Source organism: Denticeps clupeoides, chromosome 6 (genome assembly GCF_900700375.1).
Source record: "Denticeps clupeoides chromosome 6, fDenClu1.1, whole genome shotgun sequence".
In the NCBI taxonomy this organism is placed as follows: domain Eukaryota; kingdom Metazoa; phylum Chordata; class Actinopteri; order Clupeiformes; family Denticipitidae; genus Denticeps; species Denticeps clupeoides.
In genome coordinates, this window is record NC_041712.1 from 19,927,752 (window position 1) to 19,955,617 (window position 27,866).

The 27,866-nt window shown below is 47.0% G+C and overlaps 2 protein-coding genes and 1 long non-coding RNA gene across 4 annotated transcripts; 1 reads left to right on the plus strand and 2 right to left on the minus strand.

Annotated features, from left to right (window-relative positions):
* spry4 (sprouty homolog 4 (Drosophila)) lies at positions 1–4,939 on the minus strand. The gene is made up of 2 exons (XM_028984503.1): positions 4,729–4,939; positions 1–3,618 (listed from the first exon to the last, which is right to left on the minus strand). The coding sequence occupies exon 2, from the start codon at positions 3,577–3,579 to the stop codon at positions 2,674–2,676; it is 906 nt and encodes a 301-aa protein (XP_028840336.1). The 5' UTR covers positions 3,580–3,618; positions 4,729–4,939; the 3' UTR covers positions 1–2,673.
* Positions 3,360–26,641, plus strand: LOC114792957 (uncharacterized). Its single transcript, XR_003750176.1, has 2 exons — positions 3,360–3,558; positions 26,143–26,641. It is a non-coding gene; the product is annotated as an uncharacterized LOC114792957 (long non-coding RNA).
* Positions 24,590–27,574, minus strand: fgf1b (fibroblast growth factor 1b). 2 transcript variants are annotated; one of them, XM_028984505.1, is made up of 4 exons: positions 27,327–27,574; positions 26,107–26,296; positions 25,147–25,250; positions 24,590–24,963 (listed from the first exon to the last, which is right to left on the minus strand). In XM_028984505.1, exons 1-4 carry the CDS (start codon positions 27,354–27,356, stop codon positions 24,760–24,762), a joined length of 528 nt encoding a protein of 175 aa, XP_028840338.1. In that variant the 5' UTR covers positions 27,357–27,574; the 3' UTR covers positions 24,590–24,759. The 2 variants fall into 2 exon arrangements, with proteins under 2 accessions (XP_028840338.1, XP_028840337.1); XM_028984504.1 differs by lacking the exon at positions 27,327–27,574 and having other exon boundaries at positions 26,107–26,557.
* Positions 27,575–27,866: the final 292 nt, after the last annotated feature.

Here is a 27,866-nt window from a genome sequence, read left to right on the forward strand (position 1 = left end):
TTATATTTAACTATATATATATTTATATATTTTAAATTTCAATGTACATTCCGTTTTTGACATAAGCTTTTATTCACAAACAAAAGTTGGCATCTAAATAAATACTATATAAAATAGAACTTCAAAATAAATATATCTATAAAGGGACATATTTATATGAGAGATTTTTCTCGTTATATATATTTATATATTTTGTTTTAAACAAAACCAAAAGGAAAATGCACACAGCTCGTTTTCCTCCCTCGACACAAACAATGCAGGAAAGCAACAGTAACCGTGGAGGAAGGTGACTGAAAGTGGCGCCACTTAACATGTGAACTCCGCTGCGGGTTCCTGCAGGGGGTGACCGGTGTGAGCAGAATGCTTGTAGGGAGGCGGAAAAGAAGACTGAAAAACGAAATAAAAAAAAAAAAAAGAGCAGCTAAAGATCCACAAGATAGAACGTTGCTGGCGAGGACACCGAGAGAGAGCCTCCGCGTTCTGACAGGTTTATGCAGTGCAGCTGCACGCGTCAGTCAAGCACAGTGGGTGTCGTGCAACATCTCTGGAAAAGAAAAATGCAGACGTGTTTGTGAAAGGATGTCGTTGGGGAACTTTTTGGGGGGCTGACTGGACCGAAGAGGAGCTCCGGACGTTTTTTCAAAGAAAGCAGCTGCTAGCCTCACACTGCCAGGGCACAGAGCAGAGATAGAGGTGTCTTATTGCCTAGCTACACTTTTCCAAATCAAGTGCTTTTATTAAAGACCTGTCCTTGTCCCCCATCTATTACACGACCCACAATCAGCTGAGCCAAAAAATACATATATATCACTTATAGTTCTCTCTCTCTCTCTATATATATATATATACATATGTGTATCTGTGTTTTTAAATGAATAGTAATTAAACGGTACCATGCGATTTCCAGGACGTAGTGAACTCTGAACTCTAAAGACTGATAGTTTACAACATACAACCTGCATAGGACTGTTTCTAAGATACTGCGGACACGTGAACGACTTTCCTAGCTATGCCAGTCTCACCGCTGGCCACTCATTTGGCACCTATCCACGGGTTAAACTGCCAAGACGCGTTGCCTTATACATTCAAGACTCGTAACAGTGTTTCTCTTTCCTCTCGTCAAGGCTTTGATTTTTGTGCAAGACACGTACGGATATGAACGTATGCGGGACCTGATGTGTGTAGTGGGTTAGCGCAGCTCACATATGATCGCGTGGGAGGTGACAAGGAAGGGACATTCTGCGGCGGGGACACAAAAAAAAAAAGGGGGGGGGGGGGGTACCGTACCTTTAAGAAGATGTGGCGAGCCATAAAACAAACGTACTCCTTTGGCAATTTCTCCAGAATGCACTACGTCTCGTGAAAATATAGATAAAATGTGATCGAGCGCAAACGTAGCTCAGCAGCAAAGTGTTTGGTTATGTTTGGTACGCACGTGGACAAGCGCGGGAGACTAAGGTGGTTGGGCGGCCCGCTGGGGAAGCTTCTTTCTCATAATACTGTGCTTTTGTCCTTGGAAGGGGTTTGTCTTCTAAAATCGTGGTGCAGGTTAAGAGTTCTTCCCACAAGCCTACGAGGACAGGCTGACTGTCGCAGCCTCCGCGTATCGCGCCAAGGGACCTCTGACCCCACCAGTGTAAAAACGTTTGTTGGCCTTTAGCGTGACCGTTCGTTTGAATGTCTCCCTTCGCCCCTGACCAAGGTCTTGGTCCCCCACCCCCCAGGGCGTAAGTCTCCCCCCCCGTGTTTCAAGACACATCTCAAACGAAAGCGACAATCCCTGAGGTGGTTTCTACCAAATCCGACATCTAGCACGCCGGGTTTAACCATTAAGGAAGTTCATACGGGGCATGGCATGCATGTATGAGAAGGGCCTGTGGAGGCAAGTTAATTGTTATCCAAAAAACCAAACCATCCATGAAGTGCCCCTAAGGAAAACATCCTTTTGGGCTTTTATGAGCACAAAGCATCCCCTTCTGGTGGCGTGACAGTCTGTGCTGGATTAGTGTGGCATAGAGAGCCTAACATTAGGACGAGCGCCGGTGTGACACCGGATGGATCAGTTATCAAAGGCTCCGCTGTGCGCCTGCAGCTGAGTGTGGAACACGGTAGAATCTTTTATTTCGACTGCTAGCGCGTTGCTCGATGGGAAGTCCCCGTCCCTGCGCCGGACAGGGCTGACTTTGACCAAAAAGACAAATGCACGGCTGGGTGACGGGTCCCTCAGTAGGAAAAAATTATAATAATAATAAAAAAATCGATCAGTATTTCTTTTAACGAAACGAAAACAGAAGACTAGTCCTCTTGACTAAAGGTACTTCTAGAATACATCTTTGCACGTTGGGGAACAATCGCCCCGAGCCATGGATCTGCACGAGCGTCTTATGACAGAGAAAAATATGTTGTCCAGCAGTTCTTGTTCGCACTTGTAAGATGTGACTGAAGTAAGTGACTATGCCACTTTCTTTCATTCATTCATTCTTTTTTTTTTTTTTTTTTTTAAATCTATCCAAGGTCTCTACTGTTCTCTCTCTCTCTCTTTTCCCTTTGTTAAATGACAGATTTAAATCCTTTGTAAGTACCGTGATTATAGCGGCAGCTGTATCCGCCCAGATCCGTCTTTCTCGCGGGCAAAAAATCCACCTTCGCCCGGCCCGAGTCTGGCAGCGGGCATCATGAGGCCGGCTTCTCCTTCGCGCTGGCCGCGCCCGGCACGCCCGCCATGCCTTTGGACGGGTTGGGGGCCTTGCAGCGGCACCCGGGGCGACGGACGCCGTCGTAGCACCTCTGCGAGAGTTTGGTGCAGCCCACGGCGGGCAGGTAGCAGAGCAGGCACGGCAGCGCCACGGAGACGGCGGCCATGAAGGACCACCGGGCGCAGCAGTGCGCCTGGGAGCAGGAGCACGGCCGGTCGGCGCAGGAGCCCTCGTCGTCCTCGTCGTCGGTGCAGTGGTACAACACGCCCTTCACCAGGCACATGCAGGTGGCGGCGTCCACCAGGCTCTGGGCCGAGCACAGGCACTCCTGGTGGCACAGCAGGCAGGACGGCAGAGTCCGCGGGAGCGTGCACTCGGTGCACCGGCACTTCCCGCAACGTTCGCACAGCAGCAGGTGCTTCCCCTCCACGGCCGGAGGGCCCTTCAGGTCCGCGGGCTTGGAGCTCGGCGGCTTGGGGGTCCGGGACGAGGCGGCGGGGGGAGGAGGGACAGAGGAAGTCGAGTCCAGCACAGGCGTGGGGGCGGCGTGGTCCAGGAGACGCTGGTCCGAGGAGGTGCTGCTGCTGGAGCTGATGGAGCTGGGCCGGCCGCTGAACGAGATCCAGGGGTGGGTGGAGTCCTGCGGGTGGGGGTGGGCCTCGCTCGGGCCTCGGCCTGCGGGTTTCTGTGCGTGGGGCTGCTGGCACACCGCGGCAGGGCTGTCGATGTAGTCGTTCTCCACATGCAAGGACTTCATCTGATCGATAGGGTAGATGGCCAGCGGCTGCTGCAGCCGGCCGTAGGGGACGCGGCTGTCCAGCAGGGGCTGCACCATGATGGACGAGGAGACGCCGGGAATGTGGTGAGGAACCCTGGACTCCATCCCTCATACAACACGCAGAGAGCCTGGCTCCTAGCAGTCCTGCAACGACACGGGAGCCACGTTCAGCCTCGCAGTGCAGCATTTCACGGGTTAACCCCGACCCGTTTCAGTGCTTCTCGATATAAAAATCTATAAAATCGCACAGACCACATCAAAAACACGCCAACACGATGCTTCGCGGGCTGGTCGTAAAGGTGGCGTTTTCCTTCGACGACAGTAAAATGGCAATAGTTTGGAAACATTTGCGCGGTGCGTTTGCGAAGGGACGAGAGCCAGAGTTCTTTTTTTTTTTTTTTTTTAAAGGAGGCGGTCTGGGGTTTTACGCCGCTATTCCGATTCAGCGTCGAGCGAAGGGAAACTGGCGACCAGTGACACACACACACACGACACCATAAACACTTTTAATGCAAAATACTTTCGACAGACGTGGAAAGCACCCGGGCTCCAGGGTTTTTGGTGGCCTCGGCCGCGGGGGATCGGAACGACTTTCGCCTCGTCGTGCGCGCTTTTCCGGGACGTGGGAGTCGGTCACACGGAGAAAAGCCCGAGGACCGGGAGATCCCGCGGATCACGAGCCCTGCGGGGGATCAACCTGTTGCCGTGGAAGCTGCGGCTTCTCCCACGGTGCGAGGGAAATCGTCGATAACGTGTCGTTGTTCTCCCACCCAGTTCCCTCTAACGACGACGATGCCCTTTAAACGTTTAATATATATATATATATATATTTACACGCACGTCGTGACGTATTTCTATGTATATAAATATTTAAATCCGTTTATGGCTGAGGCTTCGTAGGTAGGTGACAGCACCACCTGACGTCCGCTCATGACGAGCGAATGCCGCAGAAAAGCGTCACGCAATCCGCGGCCACTTGCGCAGAGAACTGGCACAAGCATGTCACCACACCGAAAAACAACGAAGGCCATTAAAATAAAATAAAAAATATATATATATAACCCAGCGCCGAGTGTCTGGTCGCTGTGATCCGCGGTTTAATATCGACGCGCGGCGCGAACGCGGCGACGGCCGACCGAGGTCCCCGCGTTAGACGCGTTTTGCGGCGTGCTTTATGCGCACAGCAAACAAAAACACACACACACACACACACACACATATATATATATATATATAAATAAACTATAAACTTACTTGTCGGGGAAAACGAGGCATTTCCTCGTCTGTGGCCGCGAATATATCCCTGGAAATACAGATCCGCGGCAGCTTCGCCTCGACCCGCTGGAAGTGCGCTGCCGTGAGGAGGAACGGAGGCTTTTTCGCTACGATGTTGCAACTACGCGGGGGGAAAATGGCTTTTTATGAATGGGAGGGCGAGCGCCGTACTGCGCAGACGCCTCGGCGGTCCCCCCTTTTTTTTTTGTGAATGGGAGGGCAGAAGCGACTTTTTTTTTTATGAATGGGAGGACTCCGGGCACCTCTGCGCATGCGCACAGCCCGGTCTTTCATGAATGAAAGAATCTAAGTGAGGGGGGGGCGGACTTTTTCGTCACAAGGGCAACGTCTGAGAGGACTAAGTGAATGAAGCGGCCCCGCACCTCACGCCACGCTACTTATTTGTGCGTAAAGGGCCGTGGCCGTCCATTTACTCCTTTCCTGAGACCCCCTGACCCCCGTGGGCTGACGTCCACTTCACAACAGGGTCCGGCCACTATGAGGGATGGCTGATGATTGCCCCGTCGCGTCGGGGCCATTGTGTTCGGAAAGCGATGGCTTTGCCGACCTGCCTCCTGGTCAGCGCTGGTCAAGATGGCCGACCGATGCACGTCGGCTCGTTAATATGACTGAATTAATTAAGCTCCGTCAGGGTGCACTGAGTCATATTACCCCACGGCAACCATGTAACATAATTATAGCCCAGGAAGTTCGCTGGCGACCTGCGTAACTCGCAGGTTCGTTTAATCGTCGGGATTATTGCAAAAAAATCCGCATCGGTGCTAATGAAAAAAAAAAAAAAAACTTTTCGGTCACACGCGGCCGGAGAAAAGCAGGCGGGACGTTGATTCGTGACGGAACCACGCGGGGGGGAAACGCGTGTTAGTTTCCTCTCCAACTTCCCACCGTCCGCGCCGCCGCCGCTGCTGTCAAAGGTTAACGGTGCGCTCGTTTCCATGACAACGGCGCCTTCGTTTAGGAATTGCATCGGGAGTTTATTTCCAGGTTTTAAGTCCGTCATCCCTCCGCACAGGCCACGTTTGACACGATTAACCTGTAACGAGGTAAAAAAAAAAAAGACTTCGATGTTAGATTAATCGGTCTTAATGATAAATTGCCACGAGAACGCGGCGGGTCTTTCTATTCGGCGCTAATGAGCACAACGTGGAAATGGGATTAGCGGCGTAGGAAATAAAAGGGCCGTTCACGCGTCCAATACACAGAGCAATCACACTCCGAGGGCTGCGTGTGGAAATGGCTCCCCGGTGGCACTTGCCCTTTCTCAGCTCCAGCACCTCCTCCAAGCTCAGCCTGCAGAGCACCCCCCTCTTTCCCCGACTAGGTCCATGCATTCATTCGTCATCACTCTACCATTAGAAAGCCATTTCTTCCTATTTTTAGGAGAGAGCCCTGGTGTGTGTGTGTGTGTGTGTGTGTGTGTGTGTGTGTGTGTGTGTGTGTGTGTGTGTGAGTTGAGGTGCAGGGGTGCGGCCAGGTAGATTCAGCTCCTCAAATATTGATTTCCTGGTTGTGGACAAAAAAAAAAGAGGGTTTTTCGCTGGCTTTGTTTGTGTGCTTTGGAGTGGGGAGGGGTCCTCGGCGTGGGGGGATGGGAGTTGGTGGACAGCTCACTTGTCATTTGCCGCACGTGTTGAGTAGGTGCTGCATGCGTTTGCCATTTAATGTATGGACAGCATCCCCTCAGTTCCAAAATCCATGTATATGTGTGTGTGTTGGTGTGTGTGTATATAAAATCCCAGCCACTGGGGATGCAGGTGAAAGAGTGTTTCTTGGTCCCAAGGCGGAGTAGATGGGGTGGGTTGCATCAGGAATGGCATTCGCCGAAAATTATATACAGAGCATAAGTATTTTATGACTAAATAAGAAATTAATACAGAAGCTTTTTAAAGACAGAACGCATTTTAAATGTTCCCATCAACCGGACACAGTTTGGAAGAAATAGCTAAAGCTAACACACGGGAGGAAGTTGTTTCAATTCCAGTCTGAGTGCACATTTAATTTCACTCCTGATCACTCTTCCCCCGCTGGATCACTTTCTTGCACGTGATCAGTTTGAGAGATAAAGGTGAGGATGCAGCTTCTCCACACGACTTGTGGAGGAGTGCCTAGTGTTTCTTTTCCACCGCAGCCGCTCCTGTTGCTCACAGGGCCTCGGCGTTGCTGATTGGAAAAACAGCAGATTCTCGCCGGCACGTTGGGGGGTCCCCCTGCTTGGAACAGCCCACAGGAAGGAGCTTCTGTGAGAGTGAAGCTCTGGTGCACTGGGTTTGTGAGGGAGGACAGGGAGCTGGAATGGAGGGGGGGGGGGCAAGCTCTTGGAGAGCCTTTGACCCTCGACCTGCCCTCAGTGGGGTGACAAGGCTCAGTCTGACCTCTGACCCCTGAGGGGCGGGTGGCACTGAAGTGTGACATGCCGCCAAGGGTGTTAGTCGTCTTTCACACACCGGGCATTCTGGGCATTCCACACGTAGCTCTCTATTCACAGACACACACTCACAGAGTTACAAACCTCTGCCCCTTGAGAAGTCTTCAGAAGACGGGCTCTTCAAAGCACAAAAGCAGAGGACCTCTTAGGGCAAAAAAAAAAAAAAAAAAAATCGCTGGGCCTTCTGGTCAGTTTATCTCTTACTGGCACCAGAATAAGTCCACCGCTCATTAAACTCAACTACATTCGGAACAGGACCTGGGACCTACGGCCCTTAGTGTTTTCTGTTCTTTTCCTTTGTACCTTTGCAGACAGCTGGGAGGAGAACTCACCATGGTAAAATACAATTCCTTTCCCATCATACTGGATGCACAGCTCGGGCCAGATGGTGCCGGATTGGTTTACATGCATCGAATTTATCCAGTACAGGGACAGTCGGCCCCCAAAAGTGGGGTTTGGACCTGCGACTTTGTGGTCCCCTGACTCTTAAACTGAACCTTCCTGCCGGAAGTGGTATTCAAACCCAGGGGAAACTGCGACCTTTTACAACTCGGCCATCATGACATGCACCGGCCTTCTACTTCGAGCCGCTGGCGAGGACAGCTCTGGTGGCGATGAGTGCTCCGCCGGTTTCAGCAAGTCATGTAACATGGGATGCAGAGCAAACAGGGTCGTTCGCGCCGTGTTTATGTAATGAGTAAGAGGGGCTCCAGGCCCTCGGCCACAGGCGAGTGCGGCTGATGTCATCCAAGCTGCCGTGGTGATGTGTGTTCGAGTGGGCCCGCGATTTCTCTTTTTTGCTTTTTCTTTAGCGCTGGGCTGACAAAAAAAAAAAAAAAAAAACGTCACTTATCCAGGATTTGGCTCCCTTCTTCCCCCCTTCGAAAGTGTGAATCATCACTGTTGAACTCTTGGTGGCGAGTGCAGCCTTCACGAGCTTGGGATTCGAACCGGCAACCTTCTGATTACGGGGCCGCTTCCTTAACTGCTAGGCCACCACCGCCCCATAAAAACAGGATTATCTGTCAGAAGTGGGATTTCTTCATCATACATCTTCTAATACAAAGTGTGACTGATTCTCTAGATTGCTAAACGTGTGAAAGGGGAATTCTGGACCCATGGGTCTCTGGAGCGCCTTCATCACTGAGACATCGGTAGAGATGGGGAGAGGTTCTGACCTTCATTCGGAGCTGTGTGACCGAGTCACCAACAGCCAGGTCCACCGCTGCCGGAGAGTCTGATTCAGCAGGCTGGTGCTAGCGCTCCATCAGCACATTCGTCCGCAGCATGGCTCCTCTGACAGACACGCGTGGCTAAAATAAACTCCGGCGGCCGCATCAGCAGCTCGCTTCCTGTGAGGCAGCAGCAGTCCGGGGGCCGAGGGAGCAGCTCGGCCGGATTGGTTCCTCTCTATGAATGATTAATGAGGATATGGCCCGCAACTGCCTTTCAGAGCATTCACAAAGGAGAGGAAGGAGGGGGGGGGGTTACAATACTGCTGTGAAAGACTTGTATGATATGATCTATTTGTGCATGTGTGGGTGTTGAGCTCAACTGACTGAAGCCCTCAGCTCTCAACTTTTTTTTTTTTTTCCTTCTTTCCTGGAAGCAGAGGTGGCATGTAAGTGGGCTCATCTATAATAGTTTGGGCTTCAGGAGACCCTGCGCGCTGCAGGCTAGGTCACAGTCACGATGTCCCTGACAATGAGTGAGATGAGCAGTGAAGAAGGCTTTGTTATAGGCGGAGTGTGTGTGTGTGTGTGCAGCAGGTTTTACCCCCAGGGGAAGTGGGGTTCTTTGATCTGGGTAATGAGGCACTTCCTGAGTCCAGCTGGGCTCTGTGAGTTTGGCCACCTGAAACAACATGCAGTCCTCCCGCCCGCCACCCCCTCAAATAAAAGCATCACATGCAACCCGCCACCTCCTGCCCTCATTCCTCACCCCCACCTTCTCATCCAGCCCCTCGCCCTATGATTGCATTCACTGACAGTCAGGAAGTGTCACTGGCCCCACCATCATGGCTTCTCCTGACCAACATGATAAAAAATTATTGTATTCCTATTGAATTTAATGTTTTATGATTCAGTGTCATCTTTGTTGATGTACTCCCTTCTGGTACTGTCTTCTGGGGAGGTTTTTCCTTTCTGTTGTCACCTTGGATCATTTGAAGATCTTAGGTCCAAATGTCTGCGAGGCCCTTTTACAGCAATGACTACTGCCTGAGCCAAATAGCCATCAGAAATTCCAGGGATGGTCACGGCAAGTATGAGTTGACCCTCAGAGTTCCTGGCTGTTTTGGACTGTCCTTCATACCACATACTTCTGCCCAGGACTGGCCAGGAGATTGAATGGAAAGGAAGCCTAGAATCAGTTTCCTTTGTTGTCTTACCTCCTGACCAACAGGTAACACAGCAGGATTTCACTCCTTTATTTATTATCTACAGTGGACCTTTTGGTTCTTGGTCTCAACAAACAGATGTCTAATACACAGTTTCATTCATATACAGTACAGGCCAAACGTTTGGACACACCTCCTCATTCAATGTGTTTTCATGACCATTTACATTGGTAGATTCTCACTGAAGGCATCAAAACTATGAACTACACATGTGGAGTTGTAAATGGTCATGAAAATAAAGAAAACACAATGAATGAGAAGGTGTGTCCAAACCTTTGGCCTGTTCTGTATTCCATTCGTCTCTGAGACACCAGTGAGTATTAGTGCTATGTTTTAAAAGAGTATTGAGAGTGGTTGGACCTTGGAATGAAAGTGAAACATTGTATAGCCTTAGAACGTTTTTCTGCAGAAAAGTGTGAAATTTTAAACTTGAGAGCCTTCAAAAGAGGCGTTGAGTGCTTCCTCTGTGCAGTCCTGTCACTCAGTCTCTCACACAGGTATGGGAAAGTAGCTTTGGAGAAGAAAGGGGGGGGGGGTCCTTCCAGGTCAAGTCGAGGTGGGGGCTTCATGTACAAGAACACAGCAGGCCCTTTGATAGCTCAGGAACAGTGTGACAGGGGCCACTTCCTGGGCTTGAATGGCGCCCCGACATACGACACCTGGGAGTGAGGGCTACAGACTTGGCATCATGCCAAACCCGGTAGGGCACCTTTGTGTGGTCGAGGCGCGGAAATCCGCTAGTGCCAGCACAGGTTCCCAGGCTTCTTTTCCCTTCTCTTCTCTTCTCTTCTCTTCTCTTCTCTTCTCTTCTCTTCTCTTCTCTTCTCTTCTCTTCTCTTCTCTTCTCTTCTCTCACTGCTGGAATCAGTTGGACTTCCCCTTCCTACCCATCGAGGGAGATAATTTGTTGTTTCCACTGGTGACCAGACGTGCTGTTGAAAGGTGCCTAATTCTCTCTTGTCTTTTGCTCAAAGGCTTGCTGTAGCTGAATACCTCACAAAATATTGGCCTCTGCAAAATTTATGCTTTTGTTCCTTGTGTGAACCTAGAGAGAGATCTGATGGCCTACTTCGTTTTTCTGCTAGTGCCTGTGACCTTCATGTGCAGTAGAGAGCCATCTAAAGAAAGAGGACAGTACTCTTATGTAGTCCCATTCCGCGCCCAGGGGAGAAGATAACCTAGACAAAGAGGGAAATTGCAGGAAGAGAATGGCCCAGGAGGACCAAATGGATGTGAATGAGAGCCATGAGAGAGAGAGAGAAAGACGCTGATTGAGAAATAATAGCATCCGTCCATAGTGAGGGCCTGGTGTGGGGGAGGGATGGAGCTGGGCTGGGCCCTGCAGGGCTCACTGCAGCTGGGCCCAAATGTGTGGGTCTGTCTGTGCTCTCAGAAGCTCATGCCTGTCTGTCTGGGAAGGTTCAGAGCGATTGTGCAAAGTGACGAACCCATCAAAGAGGCAGGAGCCAGAATAAAGGGCTTTTTTATGACACTCCTTCAAAGAGCTGTTGGGAGTTCAAAGCACATGCAGAGAGCAGGATGGAAAGTTCAGAATCATAGAGAGGAGAAGAGGCAGAGAGAGGAGGGAAAAAACCCTCAAAGGGTATTCCATATCACCCATGAAAGGCTTCCCTTAACCTGCCACTTGAAACAGTAAATCTCTAACATGAGGTTATCGTTTTATCATACGGCTGCATGCATCACTTTCTCCATTACCAGGCGTGCGCGCGTGTGGTGGAAACGTGAAATCGTTCCCCCTCCTCCACCCGCCACAGGTAATGTGCTTTGAGGGAAATATTACTGACCATTTACAGCTCATAATGCTGAGTGGTGATAAGATTAAATCTGCTGGTTGGTCAGCGGAAAAGTCCCTCTCCCATTTGGAGCTAGAATGGCTCTTTAATTAGGAACTGCAGGCGTGTGGGGGGTCATATCCTTCCTCTTCATGTTCCAAAAAAGACGCAAATGTTCCAAGGACACCCCCCTGTTCCCTCACACACACACACACACACACACAGATGTTCAACAACATCCAGACAACAAAGAGGCCCCTCCAGATATGACCTCATGTCCAAAGACTCCCCAAAACAAATGTCGCAGTATAGCTGTGTTGGACTTCTGGTGGCTGTTCTTCAGGGACTCTCCCTCTGAATGACGTTGGGGATTAAGAAGGATGCAGCTTCCAGAGACTGATTTGTCTCGTCTGCAGCCACATGTTCTGGTTCATTTAACAGTTAATGATCCAAATGGTATGCCAAGTTGGTTATGCATTTTTATGTGGTCCACATTAAAAAATAACATTTTGTGACTGGTCTGCTGTGCAGTTGGACCCTCTGTCCAAAAATATGCAGCTGCAAAGTTGTCAGTGTCAATGTTTTCATTGATTAACCCCAGAATTTGTTTGCCATAAATCACCTATGTAACAAAAAACGCAGTTACCCAGACCCCTCATGACCGTTAAACTGCCGTTCAAAAGCAGCACGGCAGGTTCTGTCAGTAAAGGCAAGCTGGTTGTTCTGTGACAGTCTTATCTGCTGTTCCATCGGCAGGTACACTTGAGATAAAAAGCGGGATCTAACGACATCCTGAGACACCGATGTGGACAAGTTTGATTTCATAATGCTGCATTTTAACAACGTATGCCCTTTATGATGAGGACAACATCACATCAAGTGAGCACAAAGTCTTTCAATCATTAGTAGCTTTGGTTTCTGTTGCTTCCAGCTATAACAGCCCTCTCTTGATTGCTTTTATCCATTTCCCATTAGTCAACAGTCCGATTCCGTTCATTTGAGGCACACCAAGCTCTGTACAAATACAACCTACTACATCAAGATTTAATAATTTTTGTCTTCCAAGCTGCATGCATGTCGACTAAAAGTCTGAATTAATGATTCTGTGAAACAGAGGTGCTGCATTTGTATGATTTAATGCAAATCAGGACTGAATAACATTACAGACTAGTGCAAGTACATCAAATATTGCAATACTAGAACACTCACTTTAATGTGACTGTGTGTTGAGTTCAAGGTAATTCTAAAGTATGTATAATTGAATGTGTCAATGCAACAGTGGAGAGGGCTAATGAATTGTGACCACATTTGTTTAGGACGCGGTTTAAAGATGGCCCTGTGCATGACTCAGCTATCTTGCAGAGGTTACTTCTACGGTGAAACTTGATCGCTTCCACCTCAGTCCTGCCTGCATAAATATATAGCTCTGATTAAAGACTGTATCCATTGCAGGGTATCTCATATAGAAAAAAAGGGCAGCCCAGCTGAACGCCTGGAGCCAAAAAAACTTCCCAAAGTCCCTCAGTCCTTAATCCCCTCAGCAGCGCGGGTCTGTTTCTCTGCTTAGCCTGAACTAGGCCTCAGAGGCCGCCTGTATGTGTTGGCCTGCAGGCCAAAAGCCTCCTGTTTACAATTTCCCTATTCCTGTTTTTCATGTTACTCCGAGCGCAGCCACAAAGGGCCAGTTTTGTCCAGTGGGAACAAGGGAGCTATTAGAGGAGAGATGCAGAGAGGAAGGAAGCGGAGATTGGGGATGGAGGGAGGGGTGTGGTGGGGGAAGGAGGGAGCCCATGGGGATTAGCAACCCCAGCTGCTCCCGGAGGGGTGAGACATGAGAGACATCTACCCCTCCGAGGGGCAATGCATGAAAAATGTAGCGGACGTGCAGCTAAAAACACATTTCTCCTCATTTCCTTCCTTTCTTCTCTTTTACCCATTATTGAACACCTGCTTAAACCAGAGTTGAAGTTGTTGTTGCTATACTTTAAACAATGTGTAACCATACTTCATGGTTAACCTCCTTATAACCATCCACAATGTGTATATTTTTTAGTCTTGGACGTGGATGGAGCTGCTCAGCTTTATGAATTTATTTACATTGACAAGACTGGATTCAACCTCTGCAAAAGAAGATGATGGGGACGTAATATAATTGGCCAAAGGGCATTTGGGCAGCATGGGGAAATATTGCATTGTGTGCCACCATCGTTCCAAACTGGGTTCCTATATTGCACAACACATAATCATTTCATGATGCAATTGTACAGGACAGACCAGAGCAGCCCAGGTTTGCTGTTGCCTGGTCATAATGTTAGTTTTCATCAAGCAAGGAACAGCCTGACCAACCATGATCAATTTGATGTGTATTTACCCCCTTACTCGCCATTTCTAAACACTACAGAAAGGTCAATTTTATATAGATTGAATGGATTATTTTCCAGCATTGTGTTTGCTTGTGTGTAGAGTTTTGATACAATGAGTTTTGCAAACCGTGTTCAAAAACTTCTAAAATCTGAGTAGTTGTACCACTTATTACAATGGCAGCAGGATGCCATCATTGTTTTTGCCCTTGCTTGTCAATTAGTGGCTTTGAGCCATCTGTAGAGCTGCTGATCAATAAATCCCCCCACCACATCTGCATTTGGGGTTAAGTGGGAAATAGTTTACCCATTGTGCAATACACTGGGCCAATAGCAAAATAGACTTGAGTTTCTGTATTTTTTTCAGATGGTTTAGTCTCCTATTCTTGGATTAACAAACACATAACAACCCTTAGAACATGGGTCCATCCAATAAAATGAGCTACTTGGTGCATAAAAAGTGAGTTTCATTTTGGTATCACAAGAAGAAGGGAACACTGAGGTTTGCCTTTCTCCATATGGCATCCATTTGTCTGAAGGCGCTCTGACAGACATAAATAATATGTCATGAAAAAGGAGTAGAAACGCAGAGGGACGAGATCTCCGGAGGCCTGCTGTCCTTCACAAGAGTGATCCGGAGATGGAGAGGAAGAAGAAAAGAAAAGAAGAGGGAGAGGCTGGACAGACTCAGCTAAAGTTAAGCGATCTCGAACAAGTCTGGAGAAGTCGTGTAGCCCTTCATAAAACAGCAGCAGAAAACCAAACCCATCTGCTGGTGTTAAGACGTACAGTGAGGATGCAGCTATGGGCAGAATTGACACAGATGGAAGGAAACAGCAGGAGAACCTCAGAACTCAAAGGCGAGCCGACCGTGCCTGACAGACATTTTAAATCTCAATCTGCATGTCTGCTGGTAAGATCATTTCTCAATCTCTCAGGCCAAGGAAAATGGACAACAGACTATCCAGAAAGGATGAAAGCCTCGTTTCAGTTCTTTCTCCATCTTTTTTTCCCCCTTCTTCTTTGTATGCTTCCCCCCCCCCCTTTTTTTTTTTTTATCTGAGCAGTCCCGAGCCCAGACTGGGCCTTTCCGTGTGACGATTAACATTCGTCCAATTCGCAGAGGGACGTGCATTCTAAGCCCTTCCTTCCTGTAGCAAGTGGAATTCTCATTAAGCCATAACTGCTTTTCAAGAGGAGACTTCCTGCTTGCACCACTCGCTCCTACCAGGACCGCAGCACGGCAGAAAGGAAACAGATAAAAAAAAATACTCCAAGTAATCACAATAATTTATTTACCGACCATCCAAACTCAGAACCACACATTAAAAAAAACAAAAAAATTATAGCCTTTTTGAAAAAGATTTGTCACATTTTGCTTCCCAAAACTGTGAAAACCATTAAGTGTTAGAGTACATTTCCTGAAAATGTAACTTGAAGTAGATACTAGCATCACATAAAAGTACAACAGATGAGAGAACATCTTACTTTGACAAATGTGTGTGTGTGTGTGTGTGTGTGTGTGTTGGTTTGCAGTGATGTGGGGAGCAGCTGCGTCCCCGTGGGATGACAGCGTTGGCCTCGTTATTTCTCTGAATGGCGGGAGGCTGAGGGAGAGACAGGGCCACCCGGTGCTGGACGAACCTCCTCTTACCTCAGGTCCCTCAGAACATCCTCCATCTCTTTCTCCTCTGCCACCTCCCTCTTCCTGTTCCTGGGCTCTGCTCTCTCATTTACTAATTTGTCTACCGCCCTAACCCCCCCACCCCCACTTCCCGGCTTCCTCCGGACCAGTAAAACGATCTTGGCTACTTGACTAGCCTCCTCAAATTGACGATAATCCCACAAGAGCCTTCAGCAGAAAGGTAAAGAGAGCAGGAGGCATTACGAGCAGAGTCCTTTAAGCCCGAACAGTGCAGGCGCGATTCTACTCGTCTGCGCCGATTACCAGTCAAACGTTCTGCTGATTTATCCTTATTCTGTCAGTCAAACGTTCTGCTGATTTATCCTTATTCTGTCAGTCAAACGTTCTGCTGATTTATGCTTATTCTGACTTTTTTTTTTTTTTTTTTTTACCTTGTAGAACAAAATTCAAGAATGCAGAGTTTTGCACAAGACATGTCATTCTGTACCATCACCACACAGCAGCGGCAACCAGTCCTTGTTCCTCTTTCAAAAGAGCGAAGAGGGCTTAAGTGATTGTTTTCCTGATTGTGATGCACAGCACAGCACACGGTGACACAAAAAAATGTGTCCTCTGTATTTAACCCATCACCCTCAGCGAGCAGTTGGCACCATGTTGACGGCTACACCGCGTGTGTGTGACCGCAGCCTCATGTCATTCTTGACAAAAAAAAAAGTTTTATTTCTATTGAGCACCCAAATAGCTGCCATGCAAAATATTGCAGTGGTGACTGCTGCTGGATCCTGGTTCACGAGACAACTTCACTCCATAATTTAATATGTTCTCACAACCCTGGTATAAATTGTTGAACGGTAAAATGTTGATTTTGTCTAATGTCTCCTCACACTGATGACTGAGGGTCTGTCTGGTGTCAGTGGGTCCTGTGGTGGGCTGTGTGTGTGTGTGTGTGTGTGTGTGTGTGTGTGTGTGTGTGTGTGTGTGTGTGTGCATGTTATTTGGGGACAGAGACCGGAGGCTTCGCTTCTGGACTTGTGGATGATGCAGAAAAACCATTATGGACTGTTTTGGTTGGCTGAACTCAGCCATTCAGAGTCTGAGCTCCTCACAAAGGGCCCTGGCAAATGCTAAAATAATGGGCCTCTCTCTCTCATACACACACACACACACACACACTCACACACTCCCCACCTCCCTTTATATTATTACAAAGCACATTTCCTGCAGGATTGGAATGTTCCCTCCCTACACCTTCTTATGAATGCTGTGTGGTGTGCAGTTATGCTTGACTGCGTTCAGTTCCTGTGTTGCTGCTGAATGCAGATAGTTGTAAGTTGCAGCGGAGCAGGCTGATTGTGGTATCGCCGCCGGGGGTGGGGGGTGGGGGGGGGGGATTTGTTAGCCGGGACTTGTCTGGGTCAGTTGGTACACCATGTTTTCTTTAGCGTCGTTGGGGTGTGGCCGAGGAGGGACGCTGGTTATTGTGCCACGTTTTGTCTAAATTACTGCAGCCTTAAATGGGATTAGTGGTTATTTCTTGACTGATCGCTAAATAGCCAGAAGTGGTTGAGATTAGTGGGGTTTAGTCCTTGTTTTGTGTTTGATGCGGTTCACTGTGGTAGGATTAGTAGCCTTGGGGGGGCTGGCTGCTATAGCTGAGTGCGTGTTGCCTTAGAGGGTCTTGATCACTGTGATCAGTTGCTTGGCTGTGCAGAGACGCCCTGGCCATCAGTTTAATATTGCATCCCCGGCCAAGACCCAATCCCAAGGTCCATCCAGCACAGGCCCCATCCATTACACGACTGACCAGTGGCACCACGGGAACACATGTAGTATGCATTTGATGCATGTAGTATTGGTCGAGATACAGGATTGTTTTTCTTTCTCAAAATCCACGGTGTCTGTTTTAATCAGTCTTGAAAAGTCTGGATTGTACCATATTGGGGCCAGTATGGTTTTTACATGCTGAACATCTGGAAGTCTTCGGTTAGTAGTTGTAACTGTTGTGTTGTGGTAAGTCGTAGGATTCGTACAGCGATTGCGGTGGCGCACATGTGGTCAGGTTTTTTTTTTTTTTTTTTTTCTCCGAGGGCTTTAGTCGCTGGCATTTTCTGGTATCGCTGAGCAGGAAGCAGGACCTCGTAGGGCAGCTGAGTCAGGCGCTGGCAGATCCAGAAGGTTTAAGCCCTGCTGCCTCCGTGGTGGTGTGCGCAGAGAATAGATGTGTGTTCTGATTAATCCAACCTTTACCCCAGTGTGGGACAGGCAAACATTTCAAAGGCACATTTGCCCTGCTGCAAAAAAAATTACAGATGACAGTATAAAACGATCAGCTTTTATATCTGAAAATAAGAAAAGTGAGTGAGTGAGTGAGTGAGAATAGTTTTTTTTTTGTGTGAAGCACAAATAGATCTTTAGAACACGGGGCAGTTTGGCTATTTGCCTACTGACAAACTAGTCTTTCAGTCTTGTTCTTTTTATTTTACATTTGCGATTAGCATTGAATCACTACAGATTCATATGATCCAAATTTTCTGAATAGTGATCAAATTGGTTTGTTGTCATAGGGCCACAGCTGTCGTGATTTTTCACAATTTTGGCGGGTGAGGACATTCATTTGGATTTATGGTGCCTTGTTCAAGAATGTCCAAGTCTCAATGGAGTCTCATGCTCATGTTCTGCGTCGGGGAACACAATTTGCCCACTAGTGGCCAGAGATCCTGCTGATTGGCGTTAAACAAGCACATACTACTCAGGTTATGGAGACGGCCCATTCTGCCAGCGGTAAATGAAGCTGTTGTTGTCCGGGCCGGGGACTGTGAGCCCAGCTGTGATACGGTGATCCGGCCCAATCTCCCGTCCTCACTGGGGAAATGGATAATGCCCCTTCTGCAGCTGCACACAGTCTGCAAGGCAACACACATGTGTGGAACAGCTTCTTCGCCCCCACTCTCTCTCTCCCCATCTCACTTCCTGTCTCTCTCTCTTCACGGCACACCGAGCCCATGGAGATGCAATATTGTCTGTCTGGCTGATGGCGAAGCCGTCGTCCACGTAGACAGATTAGGTGGCAGCTCCCCCGCCCCCCTCCCCGGCCTTCAGGTCATCTTGTAGCATCACTCACTCGCCGCTCACTGTCAGACTGCTGATGGCTGCGGGTGGAGGGAAAAGCAGCGGCAGCACAGCGGAACCGAGCAGGCGTCTGGCTCCTTTCCTCTGGGTTAGCGCGAAAAATGTACTCTGATGCCTGGCGGTTGAAAAAAAAGGGGTTGAAATGTGTAAAAAGATCCCAAACTACTTCCTGCCAAGTGTCTGAAGATGGCCGAAGTAGACTTCGCACGAATGGATTTAACCTCGGCCATTAGAGGGGACTGAATTCAGGGCGGCGAAAGTGTCGCGCGCCTGTTGCGACTGCGTTGTCGTGCAATCGGACCTCATTGGCAGGTCAGCCGAAGGTGAAGAATGCAGCTGCACCGTTTATTTTCACTTGTACTTGCCGCGCACTTTGCATAGCGGGCATATTTCGCTGATTACCTTCGGCTAAAAGGGGAAAGCGGCTGAGCGAGGTGCGCAGTTTTGCACGCAGCCATATTAGGTCCTTCAGGAGCATTCCTGAGGTTAAATGCAGTGGACCCATACCCCCGGTGCAACACACGTGCAGCCTTTATTCTAACAACCTTCGGGCAATATTGCACTGAAAATACTTTTTACAAAACCAAAGAAAGATCCCTCAGTTTCTTCATTGTACTAGTACAGCTAAAAAGAAACGATGATGTCATGAAATGTTTTTTTTTTTCTTAAACCTTAATATATGCCATATTCATGTAAAAAAAAAAAAAAATTTGATGAGAATGGCTTGATGAGAAGGTTCAGTATGTTGAATATTTAGAATAAAACTTTTAGATCAATGAAATAAAATGATTCACAAAACAGAAATGTCCAACTTCTTGAGTTGCAGATGAGCTTCACTTTGGTGAATAGTGAAACGAACAGCCTTTTTGTATTCTGATGTTTAAAGATGCATCCACCATGATTGCTGCTTTCTCTATCTTTCTTCTCTCCATTTGTGCTTGAAGGGGTGGAAGGGTGTTGAACAAGTTAGTGGATGATAAGGTTGATGTCATATATGTGTGTGTGCGTGCACGTGAGATTTTATGTTCTCGAACAGAGAGGCACGCTTGTTTTTCATCATAATCATACAGATGCACACGAATACGTATGACTCACTGTAGTGACATAAGATGTGTGTGTGTGTGCACGGGTGTGTGTATGTACATAGTGTACCGAGGGCCTCAGCAGGGGAACCACAGTAAACTCAGTTCTGCTCTGCTGCAGAGCCAAAAAACCCATCCACCACCGGAGATACCTCAACGCTGATGAATATCTGTTCTCTTCCTCCTCTTCCTCCCTCGGTCCCCCCTCCCTCCCTCCATCCCGGCAACGCGGTCCAACTCCCGGCCTCCCCGTCGCACCACAGCTATGTGGAGATAAAGGGAAACGGCGAGCGCTTTGAGCTCGGCCCTTCAGCTCGACTTTAGCTTTTGCTGCAGGTGCAGAGAATTTCTTCATTAGGGCCTTAATCCAATCATGCCATTTATGGCAGGATGCCATTAGACGCGTCTAGTGGCACTTTGCCATAAAATTGCCTCATCAAATTGAGCCCTGGTGGTGGGTGGTGGTAGGTGGGTGCTGCTGCAAACTGAGCTTTTAAGGAATCCTATACGTCATTGGCATAGGTTACACCACCTCAATTCTGGTTTGGTGCTATGATAATTGGTTCTATTGACCTATTTTGTCACTTCAAAATTGCATTCTGCTACACTGTGATGTTAAAGTGTAGTGTACCCTGAACAGCTGTAGCATTATGGCCACGTGTATAACATTGATTGTCCATCTGGTAGTGGGTGGCATTAATGAACAGTTCGTGAGGTTTCGGAAGCAGAAAAATCTCATTTGAAAAGTGACTTAGGCAAGGGCCAAAATTTGATGGCTAGATGACTAGCTGACCCATGTTCAAAAAGCACAACATCAGAAGAACTGAGCCATGGAATGAAATGCATCCAATCTGTGGAGGCAACACCTTGCAACTTAGATGTTACTTAAAGCTACTGACAGGTCTGCTAGAATCCACCCCTGGACAGGTTATGGTGGTTTTGGGTTATGAGGCCTATGCAATATTATGCATGTGCCCTTAATTTTCAGAATGCAGTAATTGAGTGAAGCATGCTTGTTTACCCCTAGTTTACTCTGGCCTTGGCTGACGGGACCTGCTGGAGCACTGTCCATCCAGGACGCTCTCCCAGCACTTCAGCGTCAGCCTCGACGCAGCCAGCCTTACAGCCGGAGAGAAATCAGCTGTGTTTGTGCAGCGCTGCAGATGGAGGAGGGCGGGGTTGGGGTGGTCGGACATGATGTGACTCACTGCCGCCTTCCCACAGGCCTCCGTTCCCAGGGAAGAAGAGTCCATTCCTGGGCGAGAGATGGGCTTCGGTGTGGGTGTGTTTAATGTGAGTGGTGGGGGGGGGGGTTTACTGTGTCACTGGGAAGGAGCGTGACTGCACACTGAGTCCACAGGAAACTCCTGTCAGACTGGCAGCCCCCCCGTTCTCCACCCCCTGGTGTTCGCAGACAATGGCACACAAGAAGCAGCCTGTATGTTTGGACATTCCTGTGAATAAGAGAATAATTATAGGAGTTCTCCTGAAACTGTCGGTGGAAAGGAGGTAACGCCAGCGGTAAGGGGGAGGGTAGAGCGACTGGGACTGAAGGGAAGAAAGAAAATAGGAAATTGTGGGAGGGGTTGAAATCCAACAATATGAGATCTCGAGAGTGAATGAGAGACAGAAAGAAAGCAAGGAAAAAGGGCCACTGAAAAAGGGCTTCCTTCGCCATTGATGTGACAAAAGAAAAGTATTGGCGTGGAATGTGAGGAATTCTCCAGGAATAGGCCTCCGCTCCGGTGGGTGGGTGTTTCGGACCTGAAGGGTCTGTTTTCTGTCCGGAGGTTTGAGAATGGCCGGAAGAGGAAGGTGGATAATTGCAGCCATTTTTTGCCATGACTTTAACATCATGGGTGGAGGTGTGTGTTTTTGGGGCTATATGGTGGGGTAGAGGCAGATCAGATACGTCTGCACCGCTAAAGTCAAAAATAGGACACCAATACTTCCTGAATCCCATAACATATTTCTATATTAATTATGTTATAAAAAAACATTATGAGGAAATTCCTATACAAATATTTACAGTTAACATTTAATAAATTTGATCATAATTAAGCCCTTTAACAAAATGTAAAAAAAAAAATCATTTGCAAGTCTGTTTTTGTTTGATACTTTGGGCATTACATATTACAAGTATGTTTTTTGCATCATATTTGATACTTCTGGCAATAACAAACATCATCATACTCTGCTTTGGGGGTCCAATTCCTATCTTGTGAACTTCCATTTAGTCATTGCATTGATATTTATCAATTCTGAATGTAATTATTTGTTGTGAATAACACATTTCTATCTATGAATAGTGTAATTTATTCATCAAAACACTGTATTGTGGACTATGGAAGAAAGAAATATATATAATACCCACTCTAATGTCACTCTATGAATACCTGTCATAGACACAAAACATTTTAAGGCAAACAAAAGGTAGAATCAAGTGGCTTTCAGAGTATCTGGTTTAAGATTTGTCATGGATTAAGAGTAAAATCTTTTTTGAACATAGAACTTCATTGTTCACTTTTTGTCCAGGACTAGCCTTAATCCATGAATGGGAAATTGACCACTAAAATTAAAAATGCATAAATATAATTGGCCAAATCAGTCTGAATATAAAGGTGATGTTTTTAAAAAAGAAAAAAGAAAGACATATGCCATAACTGAAATTCAGATTTGTCTATTTTATTCAGATTATGCATAACGTAGCATATTAAACAATGACATTTTATATATATATATATATATATATATGTGTGTGTGTGTGTGTGTGTGTGTGTGTGTGTGTGTGTGTGTGTGTCTTTTTTTTTTTTTTTAAGATGAATGCGCAGGTTATGCAAAGTGAGGTCCATTCACTTGGAACCATTTTGTTAGTGGTCATGTCATTACAGGAAGTAATAGATCTGATTTCTTATTTCCTGCTGATGTGCTCGAGTTTGGACTCTTGCTGTTAGACAGGAATCGGGTCAGAGTGATAGGCTGACATCCAAATCCAAATCCCCGGTGCAGGAAGTAGCGAGGGGAGGAGGTCAGTTTCCCATTTCCAGCCAACCTGACTCAGGTTCTGTCTTCTTGGGCAGGATGCGAGTCGATCGCTCCTTATAGAGTCATGGCCAGAAGGATTGCATTGTTGTTGTCTGACTCTGGCCTGTGTGTGTGTTCGAGAGTGTGTAGCTCAGCTTTTGTCTGAGTATTTTTGGCCTGCTGCAGTGGTCATCACTGTGACTAAGCAGGAAGTGTGATGTCACAGCTGAGACGAGCGAAGAGATTCTGGTCAAAAATACATCCAGCTGGAATTCCATGGGTTGAGAGTTCTCACGGATGTGACAGACGCCGGAATAAAAAGGAGCTGAGTAAATCATGTAAATTAAGTTCCACACTTGAGCCTGGCAGAATGATCTCAGTTTCTTTCTCCATCTAGAGATTAGAAACACATATGCACGGTTTTATTATCATTTTTACACAACATCTCAACATTTTCTCATTAATTTATGTATTTATTCACATATTTATTTATTTATCGAGTGTTAAAATTGTGTTTTTGTACAAGTGTTTTTATATCTGGAGCAGTGTTATAATTCTGATACATTCATGGCTCTGATTAGGACATTTTCATTTATGTTGCGAGAAACTATTGTTTTTTTTGGAAAGAACTAATAATTAAAAAAATCCCTGAAACTCGTTTACACAGAACCTGATAGATTTTTTCCAGCCCTAACCTTAACCCTGCTCTCGGTATCTACGTGTTCCACACCCGCCCCCTCTGTCTCAGGATGTTACAAAATACCCAAACAGATGGAGGGCAGCAACTTATATTTACAGTGGAATCAGCTGACTGACGCATCCTCTTTCCACCGTGAACACACACACACACACACACACACACACACACACACACACGTAGGAAGTTCCATTGCCATACTGAACTGCAGCAGGTAAAGCAAGGAGCAGTGGGGTCTGATGGAGCACATGGGTCTGGGTGAGTGAGAGAGAGAACTCAGCCGGAGTGTTTTATGGACTGTGTCTTGGCCGAGGCAGGCTCAGAGGAAGCGAGCCCTTGTTCAGTTTACAGTGAATGGCTCCCTTCCTGCCGGCCCGGCCCCTCGGGACTAGGGGCGTGTGCGTGCATTTTTTTCTTCCTCTTGTGTATTGTGTTGCATACTTTAGAACGTTTTAATCCACCGTATAGTTCACCCACAAATGTGTCTGATGGTTCCCTGGGTCCATCTTTCTACCGGTTTATCTAAAGCCCTGTCACTGGTAGATCAAGGTTTTATTAATGTCACAGAACATTATATCTGATAATAACATATTTAGCATGAAGAAGATTGGTACTAAGGATATCAGTTTCTGTATATTCACATATAATTTGTCTTACAATGACTAGTCTAATTTGAATTCACTGAGCTCTGCCATGCACTTCTGCTGCTAAATGTATAGCAATGAATAAAGAATGAAGAACATTCCACTTTAAATATTTACCTGTGATTGGCTGGAAAAACATTAGCATGCATTTATGGCCTGGGGAATATTTTTGAGTGTTGAGTAACATATTTCAAAATATATTTTAAGAATGTATATTATAACCCAAACCATAAGTCAAATTAGACAAAAGTTTATAGAATTCAGCTGAAAGGTTACAGAAACTATCCAACTTTAACATCGTCCTTGAAATCGTGCCTCAGTTCTGCCCCTTTGTGGTGAGGAAGACAAACGTTTACAGTTATAATTCAGAGCGACTTAAACCCAGTAGTCTTGCTCAAGGACACAATGATAGTATGTGGGATTTGAGTCTGGGTGTTCTGGTCTATAATGAATTGATCATTGATCCTTTTTTGTGAATCAATATTGTTTTTGTGCCTACTTTTTCAGTAGAGCTACTCAGCTGAGTTTTTAACTGAACGCCATGTTGGGTTGGAACGCTTGTGACAACCAAGTCATACAGAAGTCTTATGCTATAGTAGTTTATAATGATGCATTGATGCAATATTTGTAAAATAATTTATTGACAAAATAGATTCATCAGAGAACAAATGAAAAGGCCGTATAAAAATACAAAATAAAATTGGTTAAAAGACATTCATATTTGTTTGTGTGCTTTTATTGTTTATTGCTGTTTCTCTACATGGCATTGTTCTGCTGGTTCCCCTTCACACATCACAGCATCGTGCTGTCCTCTACTGGCCGAGGGAGGAAATACACGCTGTTCTGGCCCATGTCAGTGTTCCCTCCCAGTTTAGGGCGTCCATCTTTCCTTAGTCCCACGTACCAATGGCCATTACCATACTTCTGGGATCTGTATGTGTTGTAATGGTTCTCCTCCAGCTTCTCCATGAAGTGGCACTCCTCACTGAGAGTTTTCTAGAACAACAGTGTTGAGGTCAAAACAGTAGACTCAGAGCGACTTACAATCAGTAGTTACTGGATACAGGGTCAGGGACACAATGGTAGTCATTGGGGTTTGAACCTGTGACTTTGTGTCCTACCCACTCGGCTGCTACAATCCTGTCCTGTCCTCAGTGTCATTGTGTGTCGAGCACTTACTGATCCATAAAGTTGTCCATTCTGGTTCATCGCCAAGTAGCGTCCTGTCTCACTGCCTTTGATGACCACAACTCCGGCGCTTACAGCTTTCACTGTCACAACAGCTGCATCAAAATTAAAAAGAAGCTGTATCAGCACTGACCTTAAAGTAAAGATCTCTGCAATCCTTAGTAGTAGCCTAGTGGGTGACACACTCGCCTATGAACCAGAAGACCCAGGTTCAAATCCCACTTACTACCATCGTGTCCCTGAGCAAGACACTGAACTGTAAGTTGCCTGTAACTACTGGTTGTAAGTCGTTCTGGATAAGGGCGTCTGGTAAATGCTGTAAATTGAAATCTCCGCAGCATCATGCCTGCAGCTTTTGCCCTGACAGACTGACAATCTCCACGACCTCCGGACGTGGCCTATCTCTCTGTTCCCTGCCTGCGTTTGCCCCACTTTGGGTACTTTGCCCTCAGTCGTAGCGGGGGCATTGGCGGCCTAGCGGTACAGGAAGCGGCCCTGTAATCCGAATCCCGCTCCGTCAAGGTGCCACCGAGCACCGTCCTCACACACTGCTCCCCGGGCGTCTGTCATGGCTGCCCACTGCTCACCAAGGGTGATGGGTTAAAAGCAGAGGACACATTTCGTTGTATGCACCGTGTGCTGTGCTGCTGTGTAACACAATGACAATCACTTCACTTTCTATCTCACTACTGTTTATAACCATAAGGGTACATGCATAACGACATAACAACAACCTTATTCGCATCTATAGCTGTGATTTCCCTATGAGCTCACTTGAGCTGTTAAGGAGACCTGCACATTGTTGTCATGGTAGTAACCTGTAGGCGAATGTGTTGATTAAACCATAACAATATTCATAACAGATGCAATACTACTACTAATAATGATAACAATAATAATGCTACTACTAATAAATATGTTATATATGTTAAATAATAAATAGGTTCTTACTGTTTATGTCGTTTTCTTTCCTGCTGCCGTCCACAGCTCCGTCCGCCTGTATTCGGAGGTGATGTCCTCCGTTCCTGCAGTACAGCCTCCCCGTGGTTCCGCGGCTGGACGGCTTCCGGTTCTGCTCCCGGTTCTCCGGCCGCAGCAGCAGACGCTCGACTCCCGCCTCCATGGTGCCCGGCAGACGCGGCTGCGGCGAAACGGAGGGGGCGTCAGGAGAGAGTCGGTTTTTCAGCACGAAAAAGTCTCCCATTCAGACCCCGGATTTAAACGCGCTGGGTAACGCCCCCTTCTTCCTTAAAAGGCTCTCCGGATATACGTCACAGAGGTCGGGAATCCCTGTCGCTCCAAACACTGATGCATGCTGGGTTCGTGCCGATAGCAATGGCCGCGTCACAAATAAGTAACGATGCAATATATCATAAACATATAATTACATTCATTCGCAAATACAGTACATGTGTGCTTTCTTCAGATCAATATTTCATATCATATAAAATCTTATAATAGCAAAGATTAAAGATGATAAAAGTGACACGTGTCTGTGGATGTCTATTTCCAGGGTTAATAGTAGTACACAATTTCTGATGTATTTATAATTAATATACATATAGATGTGAATTCATACATAAACAAACATTGTAGGTACACAAATAGTTATATTGAATGGACTTTCATGTTACCAGTAAAATGTATTTTAATATAATTGGTTACATATGGCAATAATATTTCATGAATCCCCATAAATGGACAGGGAGCAGACTGAACTCAACTCCAGCTCAGTAGGCAGTGTATGTCTGGACATCTTCACAGCAAATCCTCCACGGCCAGAACTTCTGACCTCACATCATGTGTCTGTCACCCAGCCGGCAGGCCGGCAAAGTGCTCATTATTCCCAGGCGCGATGTTTCCAAGCATCTGTCAGCTGGACTGTTCCAGTCGAAGGTGGATTGGCCCTCGCCTTTATCTCAGTATTCTCTGAGCTGCCTGACTCCACATCCAGAATGTCTTGGAAAGCCAGCAGGGAAAAAAATAATAATAAGCCACAGGAGGAATGTGCGGCCTGCCCACACAGAGCACTGCGGAAGGACCGGAATGCAGGCTGCCTGGAAATGGCACCAGAGTGCTAGATGGCCCCTGGAGGCCCAGACTGCAAAGTGCGAATGATGCTCAGTGGAGGAGCGACTGGTGAGTGCAAATGCACTCAGACTGTAACTTACCTGTGGTGGCAGCATGTGACGGCTTGGCATGTCCCCTCACGTCTCCTCAGTTACAGGAAGTGCAAACTGTGTGGGTGCGGCAGATGTCCTCTGGTTCTCAGCTCCGGATGAGTGCAGGGTGCAGTGTGAACGCTGTGGAAGCTCCTCTGACGCTATTTGTACCCTGTAACTTGCAGGGCCTGTGACGTCACTGGCCTGCAGCCATGGCGGCCACAGCCTATATTTAACAGCCTTAGCTCAGAATGACGTTAGCCAGACAGCCTCTCCGGGAAGTGGGCAGGCCCATGCCACGCGTCTCATTCCAGGCAGGTGCCACTGGAGAAAGAGAATCCAACCAAACAAAACACAAATATGGCAGCCATGGAGGTGGCATTAGGTCACAGAGCTATGAATGCTGTTAGGTCATCGCAGTTTCATCGTATCCTGTCCAAATACAGACTAAAACACAATCAATATGACTAGTAAATCAGCAACTATGTTGATTTAAAAAAAAAAACCTGTATCCCCTGTAGAACCTGCAATTTCACATGTTTTTATAAG

Excerpts from the sequence above, each read along its gene's own strand:
- spry4 (XM_028984503.1), bottom strand. The coding sequence starts at position 3,579 with ATGGAGTCCAGGGTTCCTCACCACATTCCCGGCGTCTCCTCGTCCATC.
- fgf1b (XM_028984504.1), bottom strand. The coding sequence starts at position 26,359 with ATGGGAGACTTTTTCGTGCTGAAAAACCGACTCTCTCCTGACGCCCCC. Across the intron at positions 25,251-26,106 it reads GAAAGAAAACGACATAAACA|CTGTTGTGACAGTGAAAGCT; the intron begins GTAAGAACCTAT and ends ATTTTGATGCAG. Across the intron at positions 24,964-25,146 it reads ATGGACAACTTTATGGATCA|AAAACTCTCAGTGAGGAGTG; the intron begins GTAAGTGCTCGA and ends CTGTTGTTCTAG.